Source organism: Terrapene carolina, unplaced genomic scaffold (genome assembly GCF_002925995.2).
Source record: "Terrapene carolina triunguis isolate 2854851 unplaced genomic scaffold, T_m_triunguis-2.0 Scaffold192, whole genome shotgun sequence".
Classification (NCBI taxonomy): Eukaryota; Metazoa; Chordata; order Testudines; family Emydidae; genus Terrapene; species Terrapene triunguis.
The window spans coordinates 14,870,222-14,893,919 of record NW_020664543.1 but is presented as its reverse complement, the minus strand read 5'-3'; the positions used below and the strand labels follow the sequence as shown (position 1 = coordinate 14,893,919).

Here is a 23,698-nt window from a genome sequence, read left to right as displayed (position 1 = left end):
TCCTACCTGGATTTCCTTGTAGCCTTCTCCATGCCAGATCTGTTGTGCAAGTAGTTGTTGCCTGTAATTTCTGGTGTATCCACAACACACCGGGGCTCAACCAACCATTTGGTGGACAGGGAGAACCTCTCAAACTCTGATGGTGAAATCAGATAAAAACCTAGAGGGGAAAATGTAAAGGGCATTTGCTTCATGAGAACGCATGCTCAGGAGCCAGAATCCAGAATCCCAGTCTAAAAGGAAATGAGATCTATATGTACTCTACTCTCCACAGAAAAGGCATCTTGTTTATATTTCCTCCAAACCAGTGCACTGGGGCTTTGGAGAAGCGCATTGCACCTGCCTCATTAAGGGGTCAAGCCAGCAATTGACCAACTGAGGATTGCTTTGTGCTCTTTTTAAAGCTGTGTGCCACGTGTCCGAGACCCTGCAGTTTGAGAGTTCTTTCAGCTACAACCCCCAGGACAAGAGCCTGAGCAGCACCCACTCTTCCCACAGTTACACTATGGGTTTGTTCCCTCCCTTTTAGAGATGTGAAAGGGGAAAGCAAGTGGCCTGGGAGGAGCTCTTCCACAAATGCCAGTTTGAAATGACAGTGTTGTGGAGCAGTAACTCAGGAAGAGCTATCCAGCAGCCCAGGAAGATGCCAAAATACAGACGTCTTATTTTGAGGCCTGACAAGAAATATAGAACACAACGGACACCACCCTCTACTGCGAGGTGAGTTAGTACCTGATGTCTGTTGGATCTGAATGGCTACAAAGAGGATTCAACATGCTCATTATGGAAGCAAAACCAATGCTAAGTTTAAAGAACAGTGAAACAAGGGTTCCAAAAATATGGCAGAGGCGAGTGATCTAGGGGAGCTTACGCTGTTTGTGCCATTACCTTGGCCATATTTGGTGAAGACACAGGAAGCAATGCCACTCACGTCTTCCTTACGGATACAGGGGTAGCGGATCTGCAACTTGAGGAAGGGCAGAGAGATGATCTGAATGTCTCCCAGGTTAGTGAGGATGGCCAGGTCATTTTCACTATAATCATCAGTCTTGCAGCTGCCAAAGTTAGCGACTGTCACCTTTCGTACCCTACAGCCTTCCAGAGCTGTCAGCTTGAGCTTCAGTTTGGAGCTAACCTTGGGCAGCGTGAATACCTGCCAGGAGGAAAAAAGCCACATAATACACCTCCACGCTGTACACTGCCAACAACCCCTGCTCAGGAATGGTGCTGCTCCCTCCTGCTTAAACAAAGCCTTGATTCATAGGGAACCTTTGCCCAACAGCATGCATAGAAATGAAGGTCTGAATCTGCCTTCCTGCCTAAAATGAGGCCTGGATATTATGGGATACTGAACAGGCATAAGTGTAGCCAGCCGGTCTCAACTTCAGGGCCTGTTCCTGCTCTCACTCAAGTCAATGGGATCTTTGCCACTGACTTCACTGGGAGAAAAATGTAAGGCTGCAAATCGCAGACCCTCATTACGACTTATCTCCTGTCCTCTCAAACCCTTTCCCCTCCAGCCACAAAGTATATCCACAGGGAAAAACTGAGATTAACCCAACAGCCCACTCTACCACATTAAAATGACAAGGAGATCCCTGATAAATTATTCCTAGAGACTCCTTCCTTAAACTAGCCAATTACTGGTTAAGTAGCTATTCTGCAAAAACAGTGAGAACAATTTTTGAACACTTGCCAATTCTCAGTGTCCTTTTTAAAGAGTCATGTCCCCTAAACTCTAATCTGCAGAATCTAAAGCTTCTCCCAATGGCCAATTACTGCAGCTGTCAAAGAGAGTTTTAAATAAATCTACAAACGTTCCTATATTCTCCATCTGCATTATGCTAAACTCGCACTTCCACTTGTCCATTTCATGCACTAGGTTCTGCCCTGACACCAAGTCTATGTTCTGTGGGGCAGGGAGTGTCTTCATTTGTCTGTATGGTGCCAAGCACAAGGGAGCCTAATCCTACGCTGCAGTTCCTAGGAGCTACTGTAATCCATCCCTAGGAGTACAGATCAATACCTTAAAAAAGGAAATTTATATCAGATGAGATGCACGTGGACTGTATTTACCTTAAACTGCTCTTCAGATACCACAAGAAGTTGATGGCTGCCTTGCATATCAGGACTTTTAGAAAGGTCATGTGCTACTTCTAGCGGCTCTGGGAGGGGAGTGCCGTGCCCATCCAAGACAAGTATCCCCACAACAGGAGCCCTGTGCATCAGCTGAATTTCCTTGGCTAGACAGACAAGATGTGGAGAAGGGTGAGGAAAAAAAAGACAGGTATGGTACCAGCTGAGAGGATGTGACAAGCATACAGTGTTAGAACTCACACACGTCCTCTTGAAATGAGACAATGGTGCATTTCTATACCCAATTAGAGTCTTCCATGTAGCAATTTTTTTTATTATATTTATTATTATTAATGGAGAGACCTATGTGGCTCTCTGTGTTTGCTTCCTTTGCTTATGCACCAGCACCTGCATCTGTAGAAAATGTTAGTTAACTGCTTGCCCTAAAGCCATGATTCTAGAAATGACACTTTACCAAGAGTAGTTTCTAAAGCATTTTGATCAGCCATGTTAAAGCGATCCTAGGCTAGAACGTGCATCTAATAATTCAACTCCTTTCATGCTGCGAGGTCAAACAGCTTTAGAACCCAGTTTAACTAGAATGGGCATTTAAACTGAATTCAAACATTGTTTCCAAATTCCAACTGACAAGGGTTTAAGAAATGCATAAATGGATTAGGCTGTTATTGTAGGTTTCCCCAAAAGCACCAATCAACATGTCGTCTGAGACTACTACTGATACGCACCGTCCAAGCAAGTGTCGTTGCAAAAACTGGTATTTGAAGCAGGAATAATTAAATGATGATGGTCACCTAACGTACTTTTGCTCTGAACTAACACCTCCTGGATTAGCGCCACAGGCAAAAGCACACAATGGTGATACAGTCGTTTTCAAAACAGTCACACTTAGGCCTGGTCTACACTGGGAGGGGCAAAGAGAGATTGATCTAAGATACTCAACTTCAGCTACGAGAATAGCGTAGCTGAAGTCGACGTATCTTAGATCAATTTAGAATTACTGACTTCGCGTCCTCGCAGCGCGGGATCGACGGCTGCGGCTCCCCCATTGACTTTGCTTCCGCCTCTCGCTGAGCTGGAGTTCAGCAGCCGACGGGAGAGCGATCAGGGATCGATTTATCGTGTCTACACTACACACGATAAATCGATCCCCGATAGATAGATTGCTACCCGCCGATCCAGCGGGTAGTGTAGACGTACCCTTAGTGTATGGAGGTTTATATGGAGATATATACCTCTCTCATAGAACTGGAAGGGACCTTGAAAGGTCAAGGAGTCCAGTCCCCTGCCTTCACTAGCAGGACCAATTTTTTTCCCCAGATCCCTAAATGGCCCCCTCAAGGATTGAACTCACAACCCTGGGTTTAGCGGGCCAATGCTCAAACCACTGAGCTATCCCTCCCCCCAAAGAGTCACCTTTTAGTGATAATTTTAGGCAAGGTCCATGGACTCCACTGGCTCATAAATTAGAGCCTTTGCCTCCTAACTAAGTGCACAAGGTCAAATGAGTTTTAAATGAGCAAGACAGCAGATTCCCACTTTTACCATGTTTGATAGAACTGGCTCATTTTAACCTATACACACATACTATTAACGGTGGAATGAAAGGATATAATGGGCCCCCCCAGCAGAATGATAAACTAGCAAGTGGGGGACGGAGGTGAGAAAATGTCTTGTTGGGAGAGTTCAATGGCTGAGTATAGGGGTAGTGCCTTCATCAGCAGCCTAATTGGAATTAAAACTAAAGCGGTTCAGGGGATAGTAGAACCGATTTACAGTAGAACCTCAGAGTTATGAACACCAGAGTTATGAACTGATCAGTCAACCACACACCTCATTTGGAATCAGAAGTACACAATCAGGCAGAAGAGACCAAAATATAAAAAAAAGCAAATACAGTACAGTACGGTGTTAAATGTAAACTAGTAAAATAAAGGGAAAGCAGCATTTCTCTTCTGCATTGTAAAGTTTCAAAGTTGTATTAAGTCAATGTTCAGTTGTAAACTTTTGAATGAACCACCATAATGTTTTGGTCAGTGTTACAAACAACCTCCATTCCCGAAGTGTTCGTAACTCTGAGGTACTACTGTATAAGCAAAAGCTGAACTCCGAGCTACTATTGCTCAAAACTGCTCTCTCCTCCTGGCCAACCATCATGTTTCCAAGTCATCTTGCTCTTCATTTATAACTAACAGCTTTGCACCTTTCTAGCAGTACATAGCAGCCCCACTGATCCCATTAGGACCATTTCACATGTTCCCACTATTGAGTGATACTCACCCTGCTCTGCCCTGACAGGCTCATCCATCCTTCTCTCCGCTGGCGGAACACGCAAACAGAATGCATAGACTGTGCCTCCATTGGTGCCTGCCCACAAGGAGGGGCAGTGGCGAGAACCTGGAGCAGGGATAAAGCCCATGAGCAGGATGTCTCTCCAGGAACTTTTAAACATGATGGAGTGGTTCTACTGTCTGTATGCAAATGTGTATGCTCACACTAACCCAAGCGCATGTGATTAGAGGGAAATTCAGATGTAGTATCAGTTTGGTATCTGATGCATCCCCAGCAGGATTAAGGGGAACCACATCCTTTCCTTGTCAGGGGATTGTCTTTTGGCAGTCAGAGGTGAAGAGACTATGAATGCCGTTTAAGACCAAAGAAGCTTCATCCTATTTGAAAGCCACATACTTCAAATTCTCCCCCAAGGTGAACTCATTTAGTCACGGGTCAATCAGCAGCTGGCAGTGATCATACAGAGCAGCTCTGCTCTCACTCATTTACTTTGGCTTTAGACTGAATAGTTTCAGTGCTGCAGGGAGTACAACAAGGGAGGTGCTGGGTCTATGATCTAGTGCTTTCTTTTCACTTAGTGCAGAGTGTGGCCGGGGGACAGCTCATTCTACTCACTGTCTCTCAAAAAGGTGTCTGCGAAGTACAAGGTGCGCACAAAGCCAGTGAAGGAATCTTCTGCGGACCGCGCTTCGATCTTCCTCTGGATTGGAGCCAGTTCCATCTCCTGTAATGCATCATGGTCAAACTTGGAATTCGCCTCTTGCACCTTCAAATGAAGAACAGAGGGGAAGTGAGGTAAGTTCGCTCAGACATAACATTTCTCTTTCCTCCTCCTCCTCAACAATCCCTTCTAGCATTGGAGAGGCAGCACGTAGAGATTAACAGATGCTGGTAAATTAAGGTTACTTGTAACCCAGGTTCTTCAAAATGGACTCTGCATCTTCACACTAGCAGGATGTTCCAGCCCAGGCCTGTGCATCCCATAAGAGTGAATGTGCAGAAGCTATTCAGTTTACCTGAATAGGAACAGGGCTATTCAGTTTGTCTGAATCCTACAGAAAGATGAGAATTAGATTTTCATTTCCTTAACTTCCTCCTGCATATTGCAAGAAAACTGCATTTCTCCAACACTGGCCACTTTTGCTAGTGCAATAGGCTGAACTGAGGGAGCACTGGACTCAAAGACATCTTCCATTTTTGCTTGTGTTGTTGTAGCCGTATTGGTCCCAGGATATGAAAGAAACAAGCGGGGGGAGGTAATATCTCATTAGATCAACTTCCATTGGTGAACTTTTATTGGGCCAACCTCTGTTGAGAAGACAGCTATACAGCCCCTGAAATCCAACCACCAAATAAATGACCAAGCCAGCAGACAAAGGGGGTGACATAGTTCTCAACCATGACGACTACATAAACAAGGCCAACTGACAACCCTGACACCACTTCCAATAAAGAACTCAAAGACAACCCCATATCACAATTCACATAGGAATTTAAGGATTTCATCAAATCCTTCCACAGACAACTCCAAGAGAAACTCAATCATCTCATCCCCCATGAACACACACCAGGGATCTTCTACATGCCTCCCAAGAAAACACAAACAAGGGAACACAGGCAGACCCAACATATCTGGCCATGGCGCTCTTACTCAGGAAATATCAGGACTCTCAGAAACCATCCTCAAACCACTCACCACACAAAGGGCCAGCTTCCTCCAGAACATAACCTACTTCCTCCACAAACACCACAAAACCAACAAACTCTCTCAGAACACCATATTGGCCAATGGATCTCACTTCCCTATACACCAACAACCCTCATGATGACGGCATCACTGTCTGCCTCAAATATCTACAAGAAAATGGACAACACTCAGATATCCACCCCAAACACATTCCCAAATTCATCCTCACCCATAACAACTTTATATTCAACAACAAACAATTTGTCCAAACCATGGAAACAGCCATGGGTACCAAGATGTTTCCCCAATATGCCAACCTCTTCATAGGCCACCTTGAGGAAGAATTTCTGGACCATGCTCCACAAAACCAATGACATACTTGAGATACATCAATTATATTTTCATTTGCTGGACAGATGACCTAAACTCCCTCAGATTTCCACCACAACTTGAACTACCACCACCCATCCATCCAACACTCTACAATGCTCCTGCACCAACATCAACTTCCCGAACACCACAATCAGCTTCAACAATAGAACCCTCTCACAGATCCAGCAACCAATCCAGATAAGCCAAGAAATCAGTTATCTACAGCCAGGCACTCAGACACCACAGAATATGCTCTGAGGAGAAAATCCAGGATATACATGTGTAACACACTTAAAATGACCTTCACCAAACTTCTCCATCAGAGAAGTAGACCGCACCATGGAACAGGGTACCCTAATTCCCTGAGAGCACCTGCTTCAATTCAGAAAAAAAAGCGCCACTGACCGCACATCCCTAGTTATCACATACCACCCCAAACTGGAACTCATATGGGGTATCAAATAATTGCAACTCATACTTGATGGGGACCACATCCTGAAAAATCTTTCCCAAATCCCCTTTTCTGGCCTTCAAACAACTCATCAGAAGCAAGCTCCCCAGAGACCAGGATTCACCGACTCAAACCAGTACCAGACACTGCCCTAACAGATGCAAAACCTGCAGTCTCATCTTCACTGCTATAATGATCAATACCCCACAACACACACCTTTCAAGATCCACGGCGCCTACACATGGCTATCACACGTGGTGCACCTTATCTGGTGAATCAAATGCCCCAACAACTATGAGGGTGAAACAAGATAATCACTATGCTCTCGAATGAAGTCAGAGAAAAAGGATAAAAGACAGAAATCAACATATCACCTGGGGGGTGAATACTTTTCACAAAATGAACACTCCATATCTGACTTCACAGTCCAATTTGTCAAACGAAACCTGCACAACACCTTAAAAGACAAGCCTGGGAGTTTAAATTCATAACTCTGCTGGACACCAAAAATCATGGACTCAGTAGCAACACTGTCTTTCTCTCATTAGAGCAATCTGTAACCCACTAACTCTCCTTTGTCCTAGGACTGCAGAAGTATAAATTGTACACTTCATTTTGAATGGTTTCTTGCAACATTAACTCCTTATGCTTAACAATCCGTTCCATCTTGTGTTAGCTGTGACACTGATGATCTTTCCCAGACCTGAAGAAGAGCTCTGTGGAGCTTGAAAGCTTGTCCCTCTCACCAACAGAAACTGGTCCAATAAAGGCTATTACCTCAGTTACCTTGTCTCTCAAAGACATCAAGTAGTTACCTTTATAGAGAAACTTCCGCTCTAGAGGGGAATTTAACTTTGGATATAAAAACCTCCCTCAATCTTCCCTGGAACCTCTTTATAGTGTAGGGGAGGAGAAAGGCAATGGCAAGCAAGTGAAGGAAAATACCCAACTTTGGTCCTTGACGAATTTCTGCATTTTATTAATATTTTTATTTCACCCCACAGGTTCAACTCCGGACAGCGGGTTTTGCCAGAGAAAGACCTGTATTGTTACAGACATACTTTGACCGGTATTTTGAAATAAATGAGCAAAAATAACCGAAACTGGTTTGATTATATTGTGTTATTTTGACAAATAAAATATGCAGAATTTGAAAATATTGTGTGCAGAATTTTTAATTTTTTGGCACAGAATTCCCCTAGGAGTAAATAGTTACCAATGTTAGGAGTGACAAGACTGAGGCCTGGTACATTACAGAGTTAGCTTACATCAACCTAATTACGTAAGGGTTTACACTAAAATTTAGCTCCCGCCGATGTAACTGCCCTGCTATGCCAACTTATCTTCACCTTCATGAGAGGCACAGAGTCAATGCCGATGTAGTTAGGGTGACTGAGGCTGGGTCTACACTACAGCGGGGGTCCGACCTAAGATACGCAACTTCAGCTACGTGAATACCGTAGCTGAAGTTGCGTATTTTAGGTCGACTTACCTGGCTGTGAGGACAGGGGAAAGTCGACCGCTGCCGCGCTGCCGCCGACTCCGCTGCCGCCTCTTGCCGCGGTGGATTTCCGGAGTCGACGGCAGAGCGATCAGGGATCGATTTTATCGCGTCTTCACTAGACACGATAATTCGATCCCAGAACATAGATTCCCTGCCGCCGGACCCTCCGGTAAGTGTAGATGTACCCTCAGTATCAGTATAGACACTGCGTTGATTACATAGACTGTTACCAGCTTTCAACAGCTATCCCACAATACCCAGCAGTGACAGTACAATTGATACAAGCACTCCTGTTGAGGATGCACACTGCCGACACAAGGAACAAAGTGTAGAATGCACAATTACTGTGGCGGCTATATGCTGACCTAAGTTAGGTCAACTTAATTCTGTAGGCATGCCCTGAGTGCAGGCCATTATGCCAAGCTGCAATTGGTACAGTAAAGGCAAGTCTACACTACAAAATTAAATTGACCTAAGTTACGTTGAGGTACAGCCACCGCAGTAATTGAACTGGTTTTACACATCCACACTATGCTCCTTCTGATCATAGTGCATGTCCTCACCAGGAGCGAGTGCATCAATTTAACTGCCAATGTGGGACATTGTGAGATGGTATCTGAAAGGCAGCAACAGTCGATGTAAGCAACGCAGTGTCTACACTGACACTGTCGACCTAACTACATTGACTTAAGCACTACGCCTCTCACGGAGATGGAGTTAAGTTGGTATGGGGGGGGAGTTACATCGATGAGAGATGCATTTTAGTTTAGTCGCTTACAGAGTTATGTCAGAATAAGCAGTCTTACATTGACTTAACTCTGTAGTATAGACCAGGCCTAAGACTGAAGATTAAGAACATCCGCATTATCCTGCTCCCCCCACCGTGTGGTCCAAGCAGGACTTACAGGGCTCAGGCTTAGGGCTTGTCTACACGGGGAAGTTAGTGCGCTTTAAATTCACACTCTAGCTTACTGCACACTGACTCCCCACAAGTGCACACACTTACTGTGCACAAAGGGTGCCCTGAGGCAGTTTAGCTTAATACGACTCCAAAGTGTATTAAGTGAACACACACAAAGGCATGTCAACGTGCAGCAAGAGAGTGTCTACATGGAGTTAATGCAGAATAGCTAGTGTGCACCAGCTACTGTGAGCTTACCCACCACATAGACAAGCCCTTAGAGACAGGCTGACTCACCTCCGCAGTGATCCCACCACCAGCTCGCCGCTTCCTGCTAGACACCCTGCTTCTCCGGATCCGCCTGAACGACTGCCGGAGGGATTTCTTCAAGGACTTCACCCGAGACAAAGGGCCTTCCAAGGCCAGTTGGTCACTGGGATGCAACGTACATCTAAGACAAAAAAAGAGTTGGCAGGCGAGCTCAGTTGCTTTTCTGAACAGCTGGCAGTCACTATGGGAGCAACTGGTAGCTAGGCACGTGAACTCTTACTAACAAGCACAGGAGAGACACTCACCCCAGCAGGAGAAGACTTTTCTCTATACCCATTGCTCTCCATAAACCAAGAAATACCAACTCTTACTAGGACTACCTGGAAGTGCTAGCCAGCCAGCTCCCATACCTAGGGAAGTACCCATATCATGCCAGAAAGGAAGAGACTTACTTGACAAAGACCAGTCGTTTCTGCTGGTGATCAAAGAGCCCAAAGCCATGGCTGGTACCAAACGCCACGAGCTTCCATTCAGAGTGAAGGGCCAGTGATGTGACCACAGCAGGTGGTTGACACTGAACCAGGACAAATGGTTGGAAGCCAGGTTCAAATCGGACAGGCTCATCTCGGGCCTTTAGCCTCTCGTGACCTTTCCACTTATAGCCTTCTTGGTCCTGTAGTAAGTCTGCTTCAGCATGGTCCACAACATGCTCTGACTCTTCATCATTCAGTTCCATCACCAGTATCTGAGGAAACAGGAATAAGCTCAGAGGCCTTGTGCAATCCTCAGAACTTTTAGACTCCACCTGATCTCTCTATGGCTTCAACATGCATACTTGTTTCCAACATGACCAGATGCCTCCCCCCGACAAAGTTTCCGTGAGAACTTTTGCCTCCCATTTTTTAATTTCTTCATTTGATTAATTACGTTGGCAGCATGAAGTTCTAGCTACCAAATTTGGTTACTCCAAGTCAGACCATCCTAACTCATTCAGTGCTCCCTAAAGAGAGGAGCGGGCTTGGGGGACAAAGCAAAGCACAGATGCTCATGGTCAGTTTACATGAGAGGAGACCTCTTATGTCTTCACGGAAGGAGGATTGTAGCACAGGCTGACGGACACATTATACAGACCCCGAAATGGGGTCTTCTATCAAAGCAATAACACAGGCTCTTGCAAGGGACAGAAACAAGGGAGACAGCAGAGGTAGTTTCACCTTTTTGGGCTGAAATACATAAGGATCAAGTGTGCCAGTCACAGAAAAGGGTTACAGCATCAAGCTCTGAGAACAGGGAGGGCAAAGAACCATCAGCCCCCCTGCTGCAGCCCCCTCACTAGATAGCGAGAAAGCCTCAGGCCGGTTGCCTCCCCAGAGGCGCCTTGCGGCATGTGCTTGGATAGCAATCAGCAGCACAGCAATACCTCCTCCTGTCAGCAGGACTGCGAACTGACCCAGCCACTTTAAATTGTCTCCAAGGTTCTCGGTTATATGAATGTTGCAAGGTGGTGCCACTTACTGATTAGGCACCGGCAACACCAGGATCCAATTGGCTAGCTAGCAGGCAGCATGCCTGCACAAAATGCAAATAGCGGAGGTGTACAGACAACAGGCAGAGAAAATCAGGGGAAAGTTTTAAAAAGCTGACACATAAAAACCCAGGCAGCTGGCAACTACTTCAGGACTGATCGGTCAAATCAGACAGAAGGGGCAGAATACAGTATAGACTAGAAGGAGCTGACAGGTAGGGGGACCCTTCCACAGAATGGCTCTGTTTACAGAGTGAAGAAAACTCACCCCCAGAGGGGAATCAATTTTGTACTCCATTTCCTATGCTAGGCAAGACGCACTCTGAAAAGCAGACCACCAAAAAAATCAATTTTGCGGTTTCAGTACCTGCCCTGCCGTACCAGCTACGGTCAGGTAGCCGCTGTATTTACACAGGTAAATCTTCTGGATCCCGAGCCTGGGGTCATCACTGTAAGGGTCAAAGGAACCAACCTGGTGGATGGAATGTAAAGAGGTCACATCAACACAAGCTGGCCTTAGCACTGCAGCTGCAAAGTGGACAGGCAACAGCAGGAACGCAAACTCTCCAGCTACAGAAAGTTTACCTGAGTGATTGCCATCTCACCTTCCGCAGCGGAGGCCATTCATCCTCACCCAGCGGGTTCATGTTGTCATTGGGATCTGCGTCTGTGAGGAAGACCCTCACAGTGCTCAGCTTATAAAGGAGGCGCAGGCAAACACCTGAAGCATCCCAAAACCGCACGGTGCCATCTTCATGCCTGATGGAGAGGAGTCAGAAACAAGTCAGGCACAGTCACTAGTAGCTGTGACAGCACAGGGAGAGAGCGGGAGGGAAAGAGGCAGAAAGAAAAAGCAGAATCCCCCATTCTAAGAGACCAGCTATTTTAAGACAGAAGGCACAACCTGAGACATACATGCGAAGGTGTGAAAGTAGTCCTTTTACACATCCCTGAATCCTAGGGAGAATTTTAGTTTGCACTCCTATTGGGTTTTATGAAGCTGATGTTGTAAAATAGAGGCTTTAAGAACACTGATAGAGCCAGACACAGGAAAGGAATATTACCTTCAGTTCACCTCCACCCCCCTACTCCTAGCCTGTAGCTACTACGACATTCTGAGCCATGGAGAACTGCTCTGCTGATGCAACTTTGAGCTTTCCTGCAGCACCCCTGCACCTCTAGGAAGAGCTAGTTGTGTCAAGAATCTTGACACTGAAAATCCTATAGAACTACCTGGCAGGGATGTTTGAAAAGTGCTATAAATTCCAGATGAAAAGCAGTAGAGGGGCAGACTTCTTGTACAACATGGACAGGGAAATTTTCATTCTAGCCCCCAGTGTAACACCAGAAACTGAAATGTCTAGACCTTACAGGTCTGAGTGTGCTCATTTGCATCCATTATGTAAAACTGCTGTAACTCCAATGGAGTTATTCTTGATTTATACTGGTGAGGGTGAGAGACAGCCCTGCAGATATATTGTTCCCTCTGAACTGGCATCACTTGTCTTGACTGTTAGTCTAAATTTCAACACTGGAATTAGTCAATCTTGGGAAAGGTCAATAGCTTTTTCAGGATGATCCAAGACAGGATGATTTCCTGTCACACAAGTTATGGCTTAACTGCTCTGACATGATGTTATAGGTCACTAGCTTTAAATGTCAGCAGTCCAGCTTCAAGAAATGGTGACCACCTCTCTGCACAAAAGAACTCAGGAGTCAAGTCTATTCATGTGACACCCTTATGACAGGAACACATGCAGTTCAAAAATGGGCAAATACTGGGCAGGAATCCTTGATTTTTTATCAGTTAAAGCACCTACCCTGTAAGAAGCAGGTCCCTCTGGGGAGGATCTGGAGCCAGGTTGGTGCCACCATCAATCGGCCATGGCTAAAAAGAAAACACTCTTGAAGACCACACCATGACTTTCTGTGAAATGAGAGTGCAACAGAGCATGCCATAGAGGGGGAGGAGAACAGGAAAGCATGAGCTACAAGGAAAGTGCATCTCTGTGTGTACTCTGTTAGCCTTTGTTTGGATTAAGAGTAGATGTACTAGTTCTGATCTCCTCAGCTGTACTTTCTTGGTTAGGAGTTGTTATATTCAAGTTTCCTCTTTAAGAAGCCGCTGTGGCTGAGAGCTTCTGGTTTAGAAGCAGCTTTGCTTGCTAGCACTGACTGGTGGAAACAATCTGAGCTGGAGCTCACTTTTACTAAGAACTGATGAAATCTGGAGAACTAAGTACAGTATTTTGAATTCCAAATAGTTGTCTTCACTAAGTCAGTGGTGTTTTGGGAGCAGGACTTCTCAGTACTACCACTAACCACAACAGTGCGCCACTTGGCACTCTGCAGCCAGCCGGGCAGAAAAGATACCTACGGAGTACATTATAATGTTATGTGCATGTGAATGGGTGCATGCTTACAACTGCCATACCATATCTGAGTAATGAGAGTTCTGCTTGCTCCCAGCGCTGATCACCCTCTCCCACAGTTTCAGTGGGATATTGGAGACGTGGTGTGAACAGGTGATGGCTGAGCAGTGGAGAGATGCCAGGTACGGAGGATGGACTGCTGGCCAGCCTGCACTCTTCAGGTCTATTACCACCAGCTCTTCTTCGGCTAGCACCACCATAGCAGAGGGGTCATCAAACTCTGTGCAAAGAAAATTCATTGAAACTATTCAACTGGCTTATTCATTGGCTTTTGATAGTGCACCTAGTGCTTTAATCACAAAATTGGCTACATATGCTCTAAAAGTAGAAATAAGCTTCCTATAGAATAAGTATGAAAATATATTCCCATGATGCTTCTCCCCACAAACATGATTGTGAACAGCAGTAAATAAATACTCCTCTACCCTTTTTGGGCTAACCTGCATATTTAGACAGAAACTCGAAACAACAGCTCTCAACAAGTTTGACAAAACCTTAGCAGCATTAATAGAAAGTCTTGCAGAGGGTCGGCCACAGCAGGAGTCAGATTTGGTCAACAATGTCATTTGGGTATGTCTAGACTGCAATAAAAGACCTGTGGCTGTACCTGGGTCAGCTGACTCAGGCCCATGGGGCTCGGGCTGCAGGGCTAAAATTTCAGCGTAGACATTAGGGCCCTGGTTCTGAGACCCTCCCCCCTTGCAAGATGTCGGAGTCTATGCTCCATCCCCAGCCTAAACGTCTACACTGCTATCTTTAGCCCCACAGCCTGTGAGCCCAAGTCAACTGACCCAGCCTCTGAGACTCAGTGGTGTGGATTTTTTATTGCAGTGTAGATGTACCCAAAGAGGCCTTTGACCTACAGTTAGCTAATAACGCCTGGGATGGATGGGTATGTATTCACCCCGGCAAGGACTGTTTCAGTGCTATGTTAATACCTCAGTCCCTCAAGGCTAAGCTGCTTAAAAGCAGTAATGCAGCAGATTCTGGGAAATGCTGTGCTACTTGTAATTGACAAATGTTTACATTTCAGCTCTCAGACATCTGAAGCTTCCCTGCCTCTGGTGTGCTGTGCCATCTGCACTGCTTGAAAAGAGCATTTCTATACTGGTAACAGCACTACAATTATCAATTACATACAAAAAGCCGTTAATGCAACCACAGAGCTGAGACTGCTAGCATTCTGTATTACTGTACATGACATTAACACTCAGAGGCACAACCAGAATTTTGCTAAGGAGGGGGCTCAGATTACTAGCTGCCTCAAATGTGAGTAGCAATGCGATCCTGTGCACCAGGACCACAACACCACTTACTCGACTTTGGCCTGGACAGCCCTTCATCAGCACAGGGAGCTGGCTAGGTGCACAGGGTCACAATGCCACTCATGTAAGTAGGGCCCAGACAGCACTCTGTCAGATGGTCATGGGCCCTCTGGGCTCCTCTCCCTTCACTGCACCCGGATATTCATGCTTTTACATATGTTACAAGGTGGCCACGTTACAACCGACGAGAAACCAAAGTTGGGCTCTACCCATAATCTAAATTATTTATTAATGTAGGTTTTTCAGCTCTTTAAAAAGCATCATATAAAAACTACATAAGTACACTTTATTTCAGTGTGAAATCTAATGAAATGAACACATCAACGCATGGTAACCATGCCCACTTATCATACCCTAAACAGCTCTCCTTGGCCATCTCTCTGCTCACAACTCTATTTGGGTTACTTTTCCACCCTTAAATTCACCTCTTGCTCACTTGTCTGACCATCTGAAGTATAAGACTCACCAGTAACAAAATCTACTAAACAAACCCTACAAGACACTCAGTATATTAATATTTGCTTCAAGTGAAATATTTCTCTACCTCACACTGGGTTGGGAGTCAGGTGATCTGGGTTGTACTTCTGGCTCTGGCCTGCTGAACAACCTTAGGCTAATTACTTCTGTGACTCAGTTTCTCCATATATAAAGTGGGGGGGAGAAATACGATATAGCTAAAAGAGCTAAGCGTTTTGTTATTTTGCTCCTCAGTCTGCTGTCCTTCACTGTGCCTAATTCAGACAAACTCTGCAGGGCAGCGACCCAGTCTCTTGTACATCCATAGAGCACCATGCACCTATAAGCACTATATAAATATAGTGAGCACTGCACCTTGGTACAGCATTAACAATATGGGCAGAACACTGTACATGCACAGTCTAACAGTACAGGCAATAGAGTGTTATGCATGTGTCTCATACATCCACCCACCAACAGCTGAAAACAAACAGGAACAGCCAATCTGCATGTTTATTTTTTTTTAAAAGTATTCTCAGTCTGAAGATGGGGGGAAGGGGAAGAACTGCCTTCTAGAATCACGCTGCTATACACAAGCTTTACACTCATTAATTTAAGTGGCTTTGGGATATAACCATCCCTCTCTACTTCCATCATGAAGAACACCCTAAGGAGAGCGTGACGTGAGCTGGGCAGATCCACTCGTATTAGGCACTCAGCCACAAGGAAGCTTGCTGACCACAGACATGACATTTAATTTTAAATAACTTCCTGGTCTGAAGTGCTGCAGCTACAGCTTCCTCTAACAGCTCCTGGGTGCACACATTAGAAACACATGCAAACTGGATGGCTCAATTCTTGGGCAGTATAAGTTTGGTAGCTTGTAGTTATTTCAGGCTAAAGGCTCTTAATTCACATCTAGGAATTGTGTTTAGTGTCAAGTGTGACACTAGAACTCTGGTTATTCCAACTTTAAATATATTCTCTTGTCAGCATCTCAGAGCAGACACCTGCAAGGTTAAAAAAATTGGCTCATGTGCTTCTATATGATGTATAAAGGAGGACTGAAAGGTTGTCTTAAAATAAGAAATTCAGGTCTTGTCTATCCTGAAAGACACTGTAGCCTTATCTATAATAGGCAGTCTAGTGTCAACAAGGTTATAGTGAAACATCTTTCCTGCTTTCATCATACATCATAAAGAAGCAATTAAAGTCCACCTTAAATAATCCTTTAAAGCCATTTGTAGGAAAACATGGAAACAGCTACAGCGTTTAAGTTTCCAAACTAGATGTCTGCTTCTCCAAAACATCCATCTATTAAAACCAAAGTCTTCTCTGCATTACAGACCACCATAAACTGAAAAACCTAGCAAGGCTAAGTAGCACATGTCAGGAGAGAGTTGCCCACAAAACCCCTCGAGGCACTTAATTCACTCAACCACCCTTTTTTACTGTATATTTCTGTAACTTAAAGTAACTAAGTTGACATCTGTTTTGAAGGTGAGATCAGTAGCAATAGTGAAATGGGCAGGAGAAGCAGAAAGGTTTTGGGGGAAGAGTCAGGTTGGGGTGGGATCACTGACACATTCAGATTTGATGACTAAAGAGAGGAAGTGATTCCAGGTACTGCAAACATAGGCAGCAAAGGTCCACATTGCTAGCAGGAATAGAAGCTATGGGACATGCTGATTGGGGGATGGTGGAACAAATACGATTGAGTCATTTCTAAGCTGTATAAAAAATGTAAACATTTGTGTTGGCCAGCAGAGAATTAATAAAATGCTTTGTTTACTGGCCCTTAGTTGTAACCTTACCCTTTGTTCATATGCTACATGCAGCCTCATGTCATAAACCCAGACAGTAATTAAGAAAGCCACTCACTCCCAGTCTGAGATTGTTTTTTTTAATTACAGTCCCCTTTGATGAGCTGTCTCTTAATTGCAATATTCAGAACTGGATCTCGTATCTTAATCATGCCCCATGTCCAACCTTGCTCTGTTTTCATGAGCTGAAAAGGGCATGAACAACAATATAACAAGTGGTTTTAGTGGGTGCTTATGAAGTTTGTAGCTGACCCATCACTGCTGTCAGTATTTCACACTTCACTTATAAATGGCATCTTTAGACATTTACAATGATACAAAACAACTCAACACAAGCAAAACAACGCTTTGCATCTAAACTGCTACTTGTCATACCCAGAATCTCCACCCACAGAGCAACTCCAGACTACCCCTTACTCTTCAGAAGAGAAGGGGCACCTTCTCAACACATACCTGCAGCACGATCTGCATTGCAGATGACAAAGAAGTCGATCACCCGAGATGTAAAGTCAAAGGCAATCTGCTGGCTGCCATGGACCACTGAGATACTGTGCCGGTCACCATAGCTAGCCCGGGGCATCCCTCCTTGGAATATAATGTAAGGTAGCCTTAAAAACAAAGACACACGTTTGTGCTCTCTTTAGAGTCCATCTATTTCACCGGAAACTTATTAACTGAGAAAGTCTAAGGCCCCAACGTTTGACAAAGGCTCCCTACAGTGTTACTCAAAAGGGGCTACATGTGTGAGACAAGTGTAGTCAGCAATGGATTACAAGAAAACTTGTGCTCCCCCCACACAATCCTATTATTATTTTAAGCATCTCTTGTGAACAGTAAGCGGGAGGGAGATGAATAACCAAGAACCTACCCATTCTTTGTCGTCTGCCAATAAATCTTGGAAATGGCCTTGCAAGGGAAAGGACCTAGGATGACAGATTTACAAAGTTACCACAATTGTAAGATGCATCTTACATTAGGTGGAGTTCATATTTCTTGCGAGGGGAAGCAGAGTGGAAATTGAAGGCCCTTTTTAATTATTCTGCTTTATATTGACGAAAGTGCCAAATGCATGGTGGGGCCACACGAGCTGAAAAGTATGTGGAGCAGTGGCACCTCACTGTGCTGAACTCAGAGAAGCAGTACTTTCTCTAGGAGATCCCATTTCTAGTAGTATTATTCAAAGCAAAGGCGGCTAAGGCCAAAGGGTAGCTGACTTGTATCACTGACAGAAGTATCATGTGCTGTACCTGGCTGGCAAGGGCTAGGAGCACTGCACTACAAGCCAGCTGTCCCCCAGAAGTGCCTCAATTTCCAGCACTCTCTTCTGGTCAATGCAGGGGTGATAGTAAGCTCTAAAGGCCAGGTCAGGCCAATATGGAGGCCTCCATATGGCAGAAGGAAGAAGTCATCCTCTTTTGAGGAGTTTCAGCCAACAAGAGGCATCACTTCCTCTTTAGCACTCAAGCAACAGACAGGAAAAGAAATCCACTTAGCTCATATAGAGGAGTCACTTGGCTCTTGCTAAAGAAGAGCTGGACACCAGGCTCAGAACAAGGAATAAAACTGAATCCCTAGGCTCCTTTCCTGATAATCTGAGCTATGCTTCTGTACACAAATTTTTACCTCCAGCTCATCTATGCTCAGTACAGACATCAAGTTAGGCATCCTTGCTTCAGCAGAGTTCAAAGGCAACGCAAACTGGATTTAAGAGACCCCTTTGAGTTCAGATGTTTAAGGCCTATTGGGGCAACAGCTCTGCATTGCGCTGCCATGACTACACACCAGGGGAGAGCTTGACTCTGAGATCCCACAGGGGCTTGAAGTGAGTTTGAATTTAAGAGCAGTTCAACAAAAACAGTTTAAGCCTCAGCACAGAAGCAGTTGGTTTCTATCACACATATACTGACCATAAGGCACTTTGCTTTCCAGGGGCTCAGGCTGCCTGTTATCATTGGATACTGGCCACTGGGCATAACTTCCATCATAATGGCAGCTAATGATTTGGCGGCCATCCTTCTGCCAAAAGAGGTTCTCCAGTTGCTAGGGAGGAAGAGAGACAGAATGATTGATATCCAGAGAATCATTAACCCTGCCAGAACCAGAATATACATTCATAGGAGGGAAATAACTAAGTTGGTTCTCCCTGCACCTCCTGGGTCTGTATTTCTTCAGAGAACCCCCGGAGAGAGGGGGGCTCAACTTCCCCATGCCCAATGATTTCAGCCATCATTAATACCTGACTGCCCAGGAAGTGGTGCGACACTCTTTTGTTATGCAGGTCCCAGAGGACAATGAGGCCCCTGCTGTATCCAATCAGAATCTGGCCAGGGTTCCTGGGATGCTCCCGTAAAGCTTCCACCAATTCAAACGACCGCCTGCTACGATAGTCTTCTGGCACCCTGGGCAAAATGCGGAGAAAAATTAATCCACTTGCACCTGAATATGACAGCCACATTGACAGTGTAAGTATGGGAGAGAAATATGTTGGGAATGACAGGGAAGGTGAAACTCTTAGAAGGGTGAGAACAAGTAAGGTATCTTTTCAAACACAGCCAAGATCCTTACGATTTGCAGGACATTAAGCAAGGAAGCTACTGTGGAGCCTCTAAATGAGAGGACCTCCTTGCCCAGTCCCACCATCAGAAGGGGAAATCAGATGCCTATGATGAAATCTACAGCAGGAAACCCCCAAAGTGGGGTGTAGAAAGGATGTGAGCTACCTCCCTCTCCAGTCCCACTGACAGAGGCAGGGAAGGAGTGGAGAGGAGAGCCACAGGCAATGGGATGAAGCTGACACAAGCCTGTAGCCAACTGTTTGTGCTTACGGCCAGCACCGGGAGCAACACATTCCAAAAATGTGTTTTTTGGAGAGACTCCCACCTCAAAAGTTTACAGATACATAAGGAATCAGGGCAACATTTTCAAAAGCATCCAAAGTGCCGTAGGAACCTTGGGCACTTTTGAAAACATTTGCCCATGTCTACAGAAACTCAGGGTAAGTTGCTACCTCTTTCCTATCGCCCATACAAAAAATTAAATGCCTTGTTAAGCCTTCAAATGAATTTAATATTTGTTTGCGAGACCGGGATACATAATCAGGAGTAGGGCTACGGTTATGTCACTGAGGTTGCAGAAGTCACAGAATCCATGACTTCCAGAGACCTCCATGACATTGGAGCACTGCAGCAGCGGCTAGGGAACCCCGGAGGGATGTTTTTAGTAAAAGTCATGGACAGGTCACAGCTTCTGTGAATTTTTGTTTATTGCCCATGACCGGTCCATGACTTTTACTAAAAATATCCATGACAAAATCGTAGCCTTAATCATGAGACAGGCACAGCATTTGCAGACCTACTAAATGCTTCCCCTACATAGTTCTGCCATGTTCTACAGCACCTCTGCTATGAATGTCTTGGTATTTTCTGGTCAGGAATAACCCATCTGTATAATGTAGACAAACTAGGGCCCAGAGTAAGGATGTGTCCCTCCAACACCATCCAACATTTGCAGCCTGTAACAGTTAATGTAAGTCAGGCTCCAGTGTACAAGCTGGAATAAAAAATTGGTTAAGTGCAACACTCAAACTTTCCCCTTCTGACTGTCATGCTTATACACAACAAATCCCATTGGTCAACATGCCCATTTGCTCACCGCTGCAGCACTGCCTCAGAGGTGATGGTCCTATCCTCTAACAGTCTGAAGGATGGGAGCTCTACCACAAAGACATTGCCACTCTCAGTGCCAAGGTACAGAACTTCCCGCGATGAATGTGGAAGGACAACGGTTATCTGGGTGGCACTTGGAGGAGATCTGTGGATACAAAAAGAAACCAGTTAACTGCCTGTGAAGGAGATCAGTTCTAGAGAGAAGCAGCTATGGTATACATGTAAACAGCTCCATAGAGCCTCAAAAGAAAGCTGACCCCCTGCTTTACCCATAAGCCATTTGCAAGAGATTCAGTAGGCATTTTGCTGGACAAATGGAGCTTTGAGCCAGGATCTTGGGTTTTTTTGGAAACAGAACACCAGCTTTAAAACAAACCTAAAAATAATCCAGAAATGCATTGATAGAGAGCTGTATGTGTTAGATGAGTTTCCCCCTAATAGTGACTAACTACCCAAAGAAGCAGAAAGAAATAAGTTGTCCAGAGACTGGAAAAAAATTTAACTAGAAATATTGGGATATTTTAAACTGTGGTTTAAATGATTTAATTAAATCCATGGACACACTTATTGATGTAAGACTAGTTACAGGGGTAAGCTCAACAGATATGTCAGGTTTAAATTGATTTGAGAGAGTACACAGAGTTGCACAGATTTAACTAAATGTACCAATTTAAAGGTTTACTTTTAAAATACACCTTTGTATTCAGATGAGGCCTCATTCAAATCCTGTTGGCATCAATGGAAACACCCCTATTGACTTCAGTAGAAAGTGGATTGGGCCCTAAGTCAGGGCACTGTGAACTAAGCCATGTCAGAGTGCGTTTCATAAGCTCCTGTGTGGGTGGCACAGGAAGAAGAGAGGGAGCAATATTAGAACACATTACCCAGGAGGCCCTCGTAGTGTGAAGCGTTGTTCCTCCTGCAGCTCAGATGCCCCACTACGCTGCTTCAGGCTCCAGAGATGCAAGCTGTTATCATCCAGCAGTGTCACCAGCTGGCACTAAAATCAAGAGACATGATCATAAAGAAAGCAACCTATTTAAAAGCAGTACACTAAGTCAAGCAATAAACCACTGCTGTTCAGCGATTATCTCAGTTAATGCAGGATTCAGGACCCAGTCTCACAGAGTGCCAGGCTTATACAGTTGTATTCAGGAGAATTCTGCTGACTCAGGCAGTAAAGGACTTCAGGACTACACAGAATGGCCTGCAGGCTTAAAAGCATTTATTGCCTGCTTCTGTATCCAATATACCAGCAGGGAGGGATGAGGGCTTGATCCTTGAAGGATGCAATATTAGCTGCACTTTCATCAATTGGGAAATCCCACACTCTGCTACCTATTTCAGAGAGCTATGTTGTAGCTAGCACACAGTAGTTACATCCTTCATGGTTTGCTGAAGTGGGCACACATCCCTCCACACCCCTGCTTTGGGAGTTGCTGGTGTATTCCACTTCACAACTCAGCTTGCATTCTCTGCATCCAACTTCCTTCTCAAGGGTGGTGCCACAGAGTCCTTTTATGAGCCCAACCCTGCCAGTTGTACATTCAAATGAAGCATTTTGCCTGCTGAAGCCACACCTGGTACAACCATGTAATACTCCCCATGGGAGTTTCAGTTTATACCATTAAGTTCTGAGTGGTTTACTATCTAGAGAATTCACACAACACTGCTCTCCCCAAATGGGTGAGTCAGACAGTAAAGAGTCTGGTCTGCTAGTTAGTCAGGTTGGGGCAGGAGGGGGAGGGAGAGGAGGAGGAGGGCAGTTAGAAAGCCAACAGGCATCTGGGGAATTTTATCTTCCCATTTTTAGTTAGTGGTGAAGCCACACTATGCTATGCAAGAGCAAAGGAAGGAAGCTTAAAAGTGGCTAGGTTAGCCAAAGCACGTCAGGCCAAAGAATGATGAAACCTGCTGAACAGCACCTGCTGTTTCATCTGGCGAGCACTGCACAGCACAGAGGAAAATGGGTCTGATCCCACTACAGAAATGCAGGTTGCAATACAAAAGGAAGCCCTTGCAGACAGCCTCTTGCAACAGCAACTATCCTAATCCTGTTGCCACTATCACCAGGTGCTTTCTGAGCTCAATTAAAAGGTGCTGCTCTCTCTATTTTTAGGACTAACATCTTCATGACAATGTGTGCTATTTACAGCACAATGAACAACACTGGGGAGGCCTGTCACAGACCCAGCATTTCTAGAACACAGACATTACACAGCCCAAAGGGATTCTGGAACTCAGGGCCTGGAGGTGAGTGTACACACACACACACACACACACACACACACACACACTAACTGAGGTATATGAATTCCACTCACCTGGCCGGGAATAAAGTGTATCTGCATGACGGTATTGTTCTCTTCATGTAAACCCATAAACTCCACCCCAGGAGCTCCATATCTGAAACGTTTGTTGAGGATCAACAGAATTAAAGATCACCTACAGCTCAATCACTTGAGGAGTAGTTGCTAGCAAATGAGATGAGATTTAGTTAGAAACCAAGTGGAGTCAGTGGTGATCATAGACTCCTTTGAATCCATACATGCCTAGTTCGAGTTTAGTGTGCACACAACAATGGAAAGCATGTACAGGAGTTTTTACTTGGTAGTTTGGGGGAGATGCAGAAAGGGTGGCTGGACCCTGCTTTCGCCAAAAGTTATTAGTGGTTTCCCCACACACTTCAATCCCTGCTTAACCAATCTGTAACCAGGAGACAGATGGCTAACGCTTTCCTGCAGAGCTCAGCCTCTCTAAACACAAACAGTGCTGGAAATGATTAAGCAAGCATAGACAGCTCTAACTTTTCCTTTCTGGGTTGGAGTGACACGCCTCTTTCATCCCAAACTCAGCTGGCCTTGTGTCATGGGAACCACCTCTCAATGCCTTTGTGTATA

At 45.0% G+C, this 23,698-nt stretch overlaps 1 protein-coding gene across 2 annotated transcripts in view; it reads right to left on the bottom strand.

Moving 5' to 3' along the window:
* LLGL2 (LLGL scribble cell polarity complex component 2) overlaps positions 1–23,698 on the bottom strand; it is a 51,961-nt gene that overhangs the window by 5,363 nt on the left and 22,900 nt on the right. For both annotated transcript variants that reach the window (XM_024214135.3, XM_024214136.2), the window contains exons 4-21: positions 23,123–23,204; positions 21,683–21,798; positions 20,785–20,943; positions 19,370–19,532; positions 19,041–19,173; positions 18,002–18,056; positions 17,587–17,741; positions 13,532–13,749; positions 12,918–12,985; positions 11,703–11,856; positions 11,465–11,569; positions 10,025–10,317; positions 9,600–9,753; positions 5,002–5,152; positions 4,375–4,491; positions 2,077–2,243; positions 889–1,153; positions 7–160 (exon numbers count right to left, since the gene is read on the bottom strand). In XM_024214135.3, the coding sequence (XP_024069903.1) occupies positions 7–160; positions 889–1,153; positions 2,077–2,243; positions 4,375–4,491; positions 5,002–5,152; positions 9,600–9,753; positions 10,025–10,317; positions 11,465–11,569; positions 11,703–11,856; positions 12,918–12,985; positions 13,532–13,749; positions 17,587–17,741; positions 18,002–18,056; positions 19,041–19,173; positions 19,370–19,532; positions 20,785–20,943; positions 21,683–21,798; positions 23,123–23,204 (2,709 nt within the window). The remainder of the gene's footprint in view (positions 1–6; positions 161–888; positions 1,154–2,076; positions 2,244–4,374; positions 4,492–5,001; positions 5,153–9,599; positions 9,754–10,024; positions 10,318–11,464; positions 11,570–11,702; positions 11,857–12,917; positions 12,986–13,531; positions 13,750–17,586; positions 17,742–18,001; positions 18,057–19,040; positions 19,174–19,369; positions 19,533–20,784; positions 20,944–21,682; positions 21,799–23,122; positions 23,205–23,698) is intronic.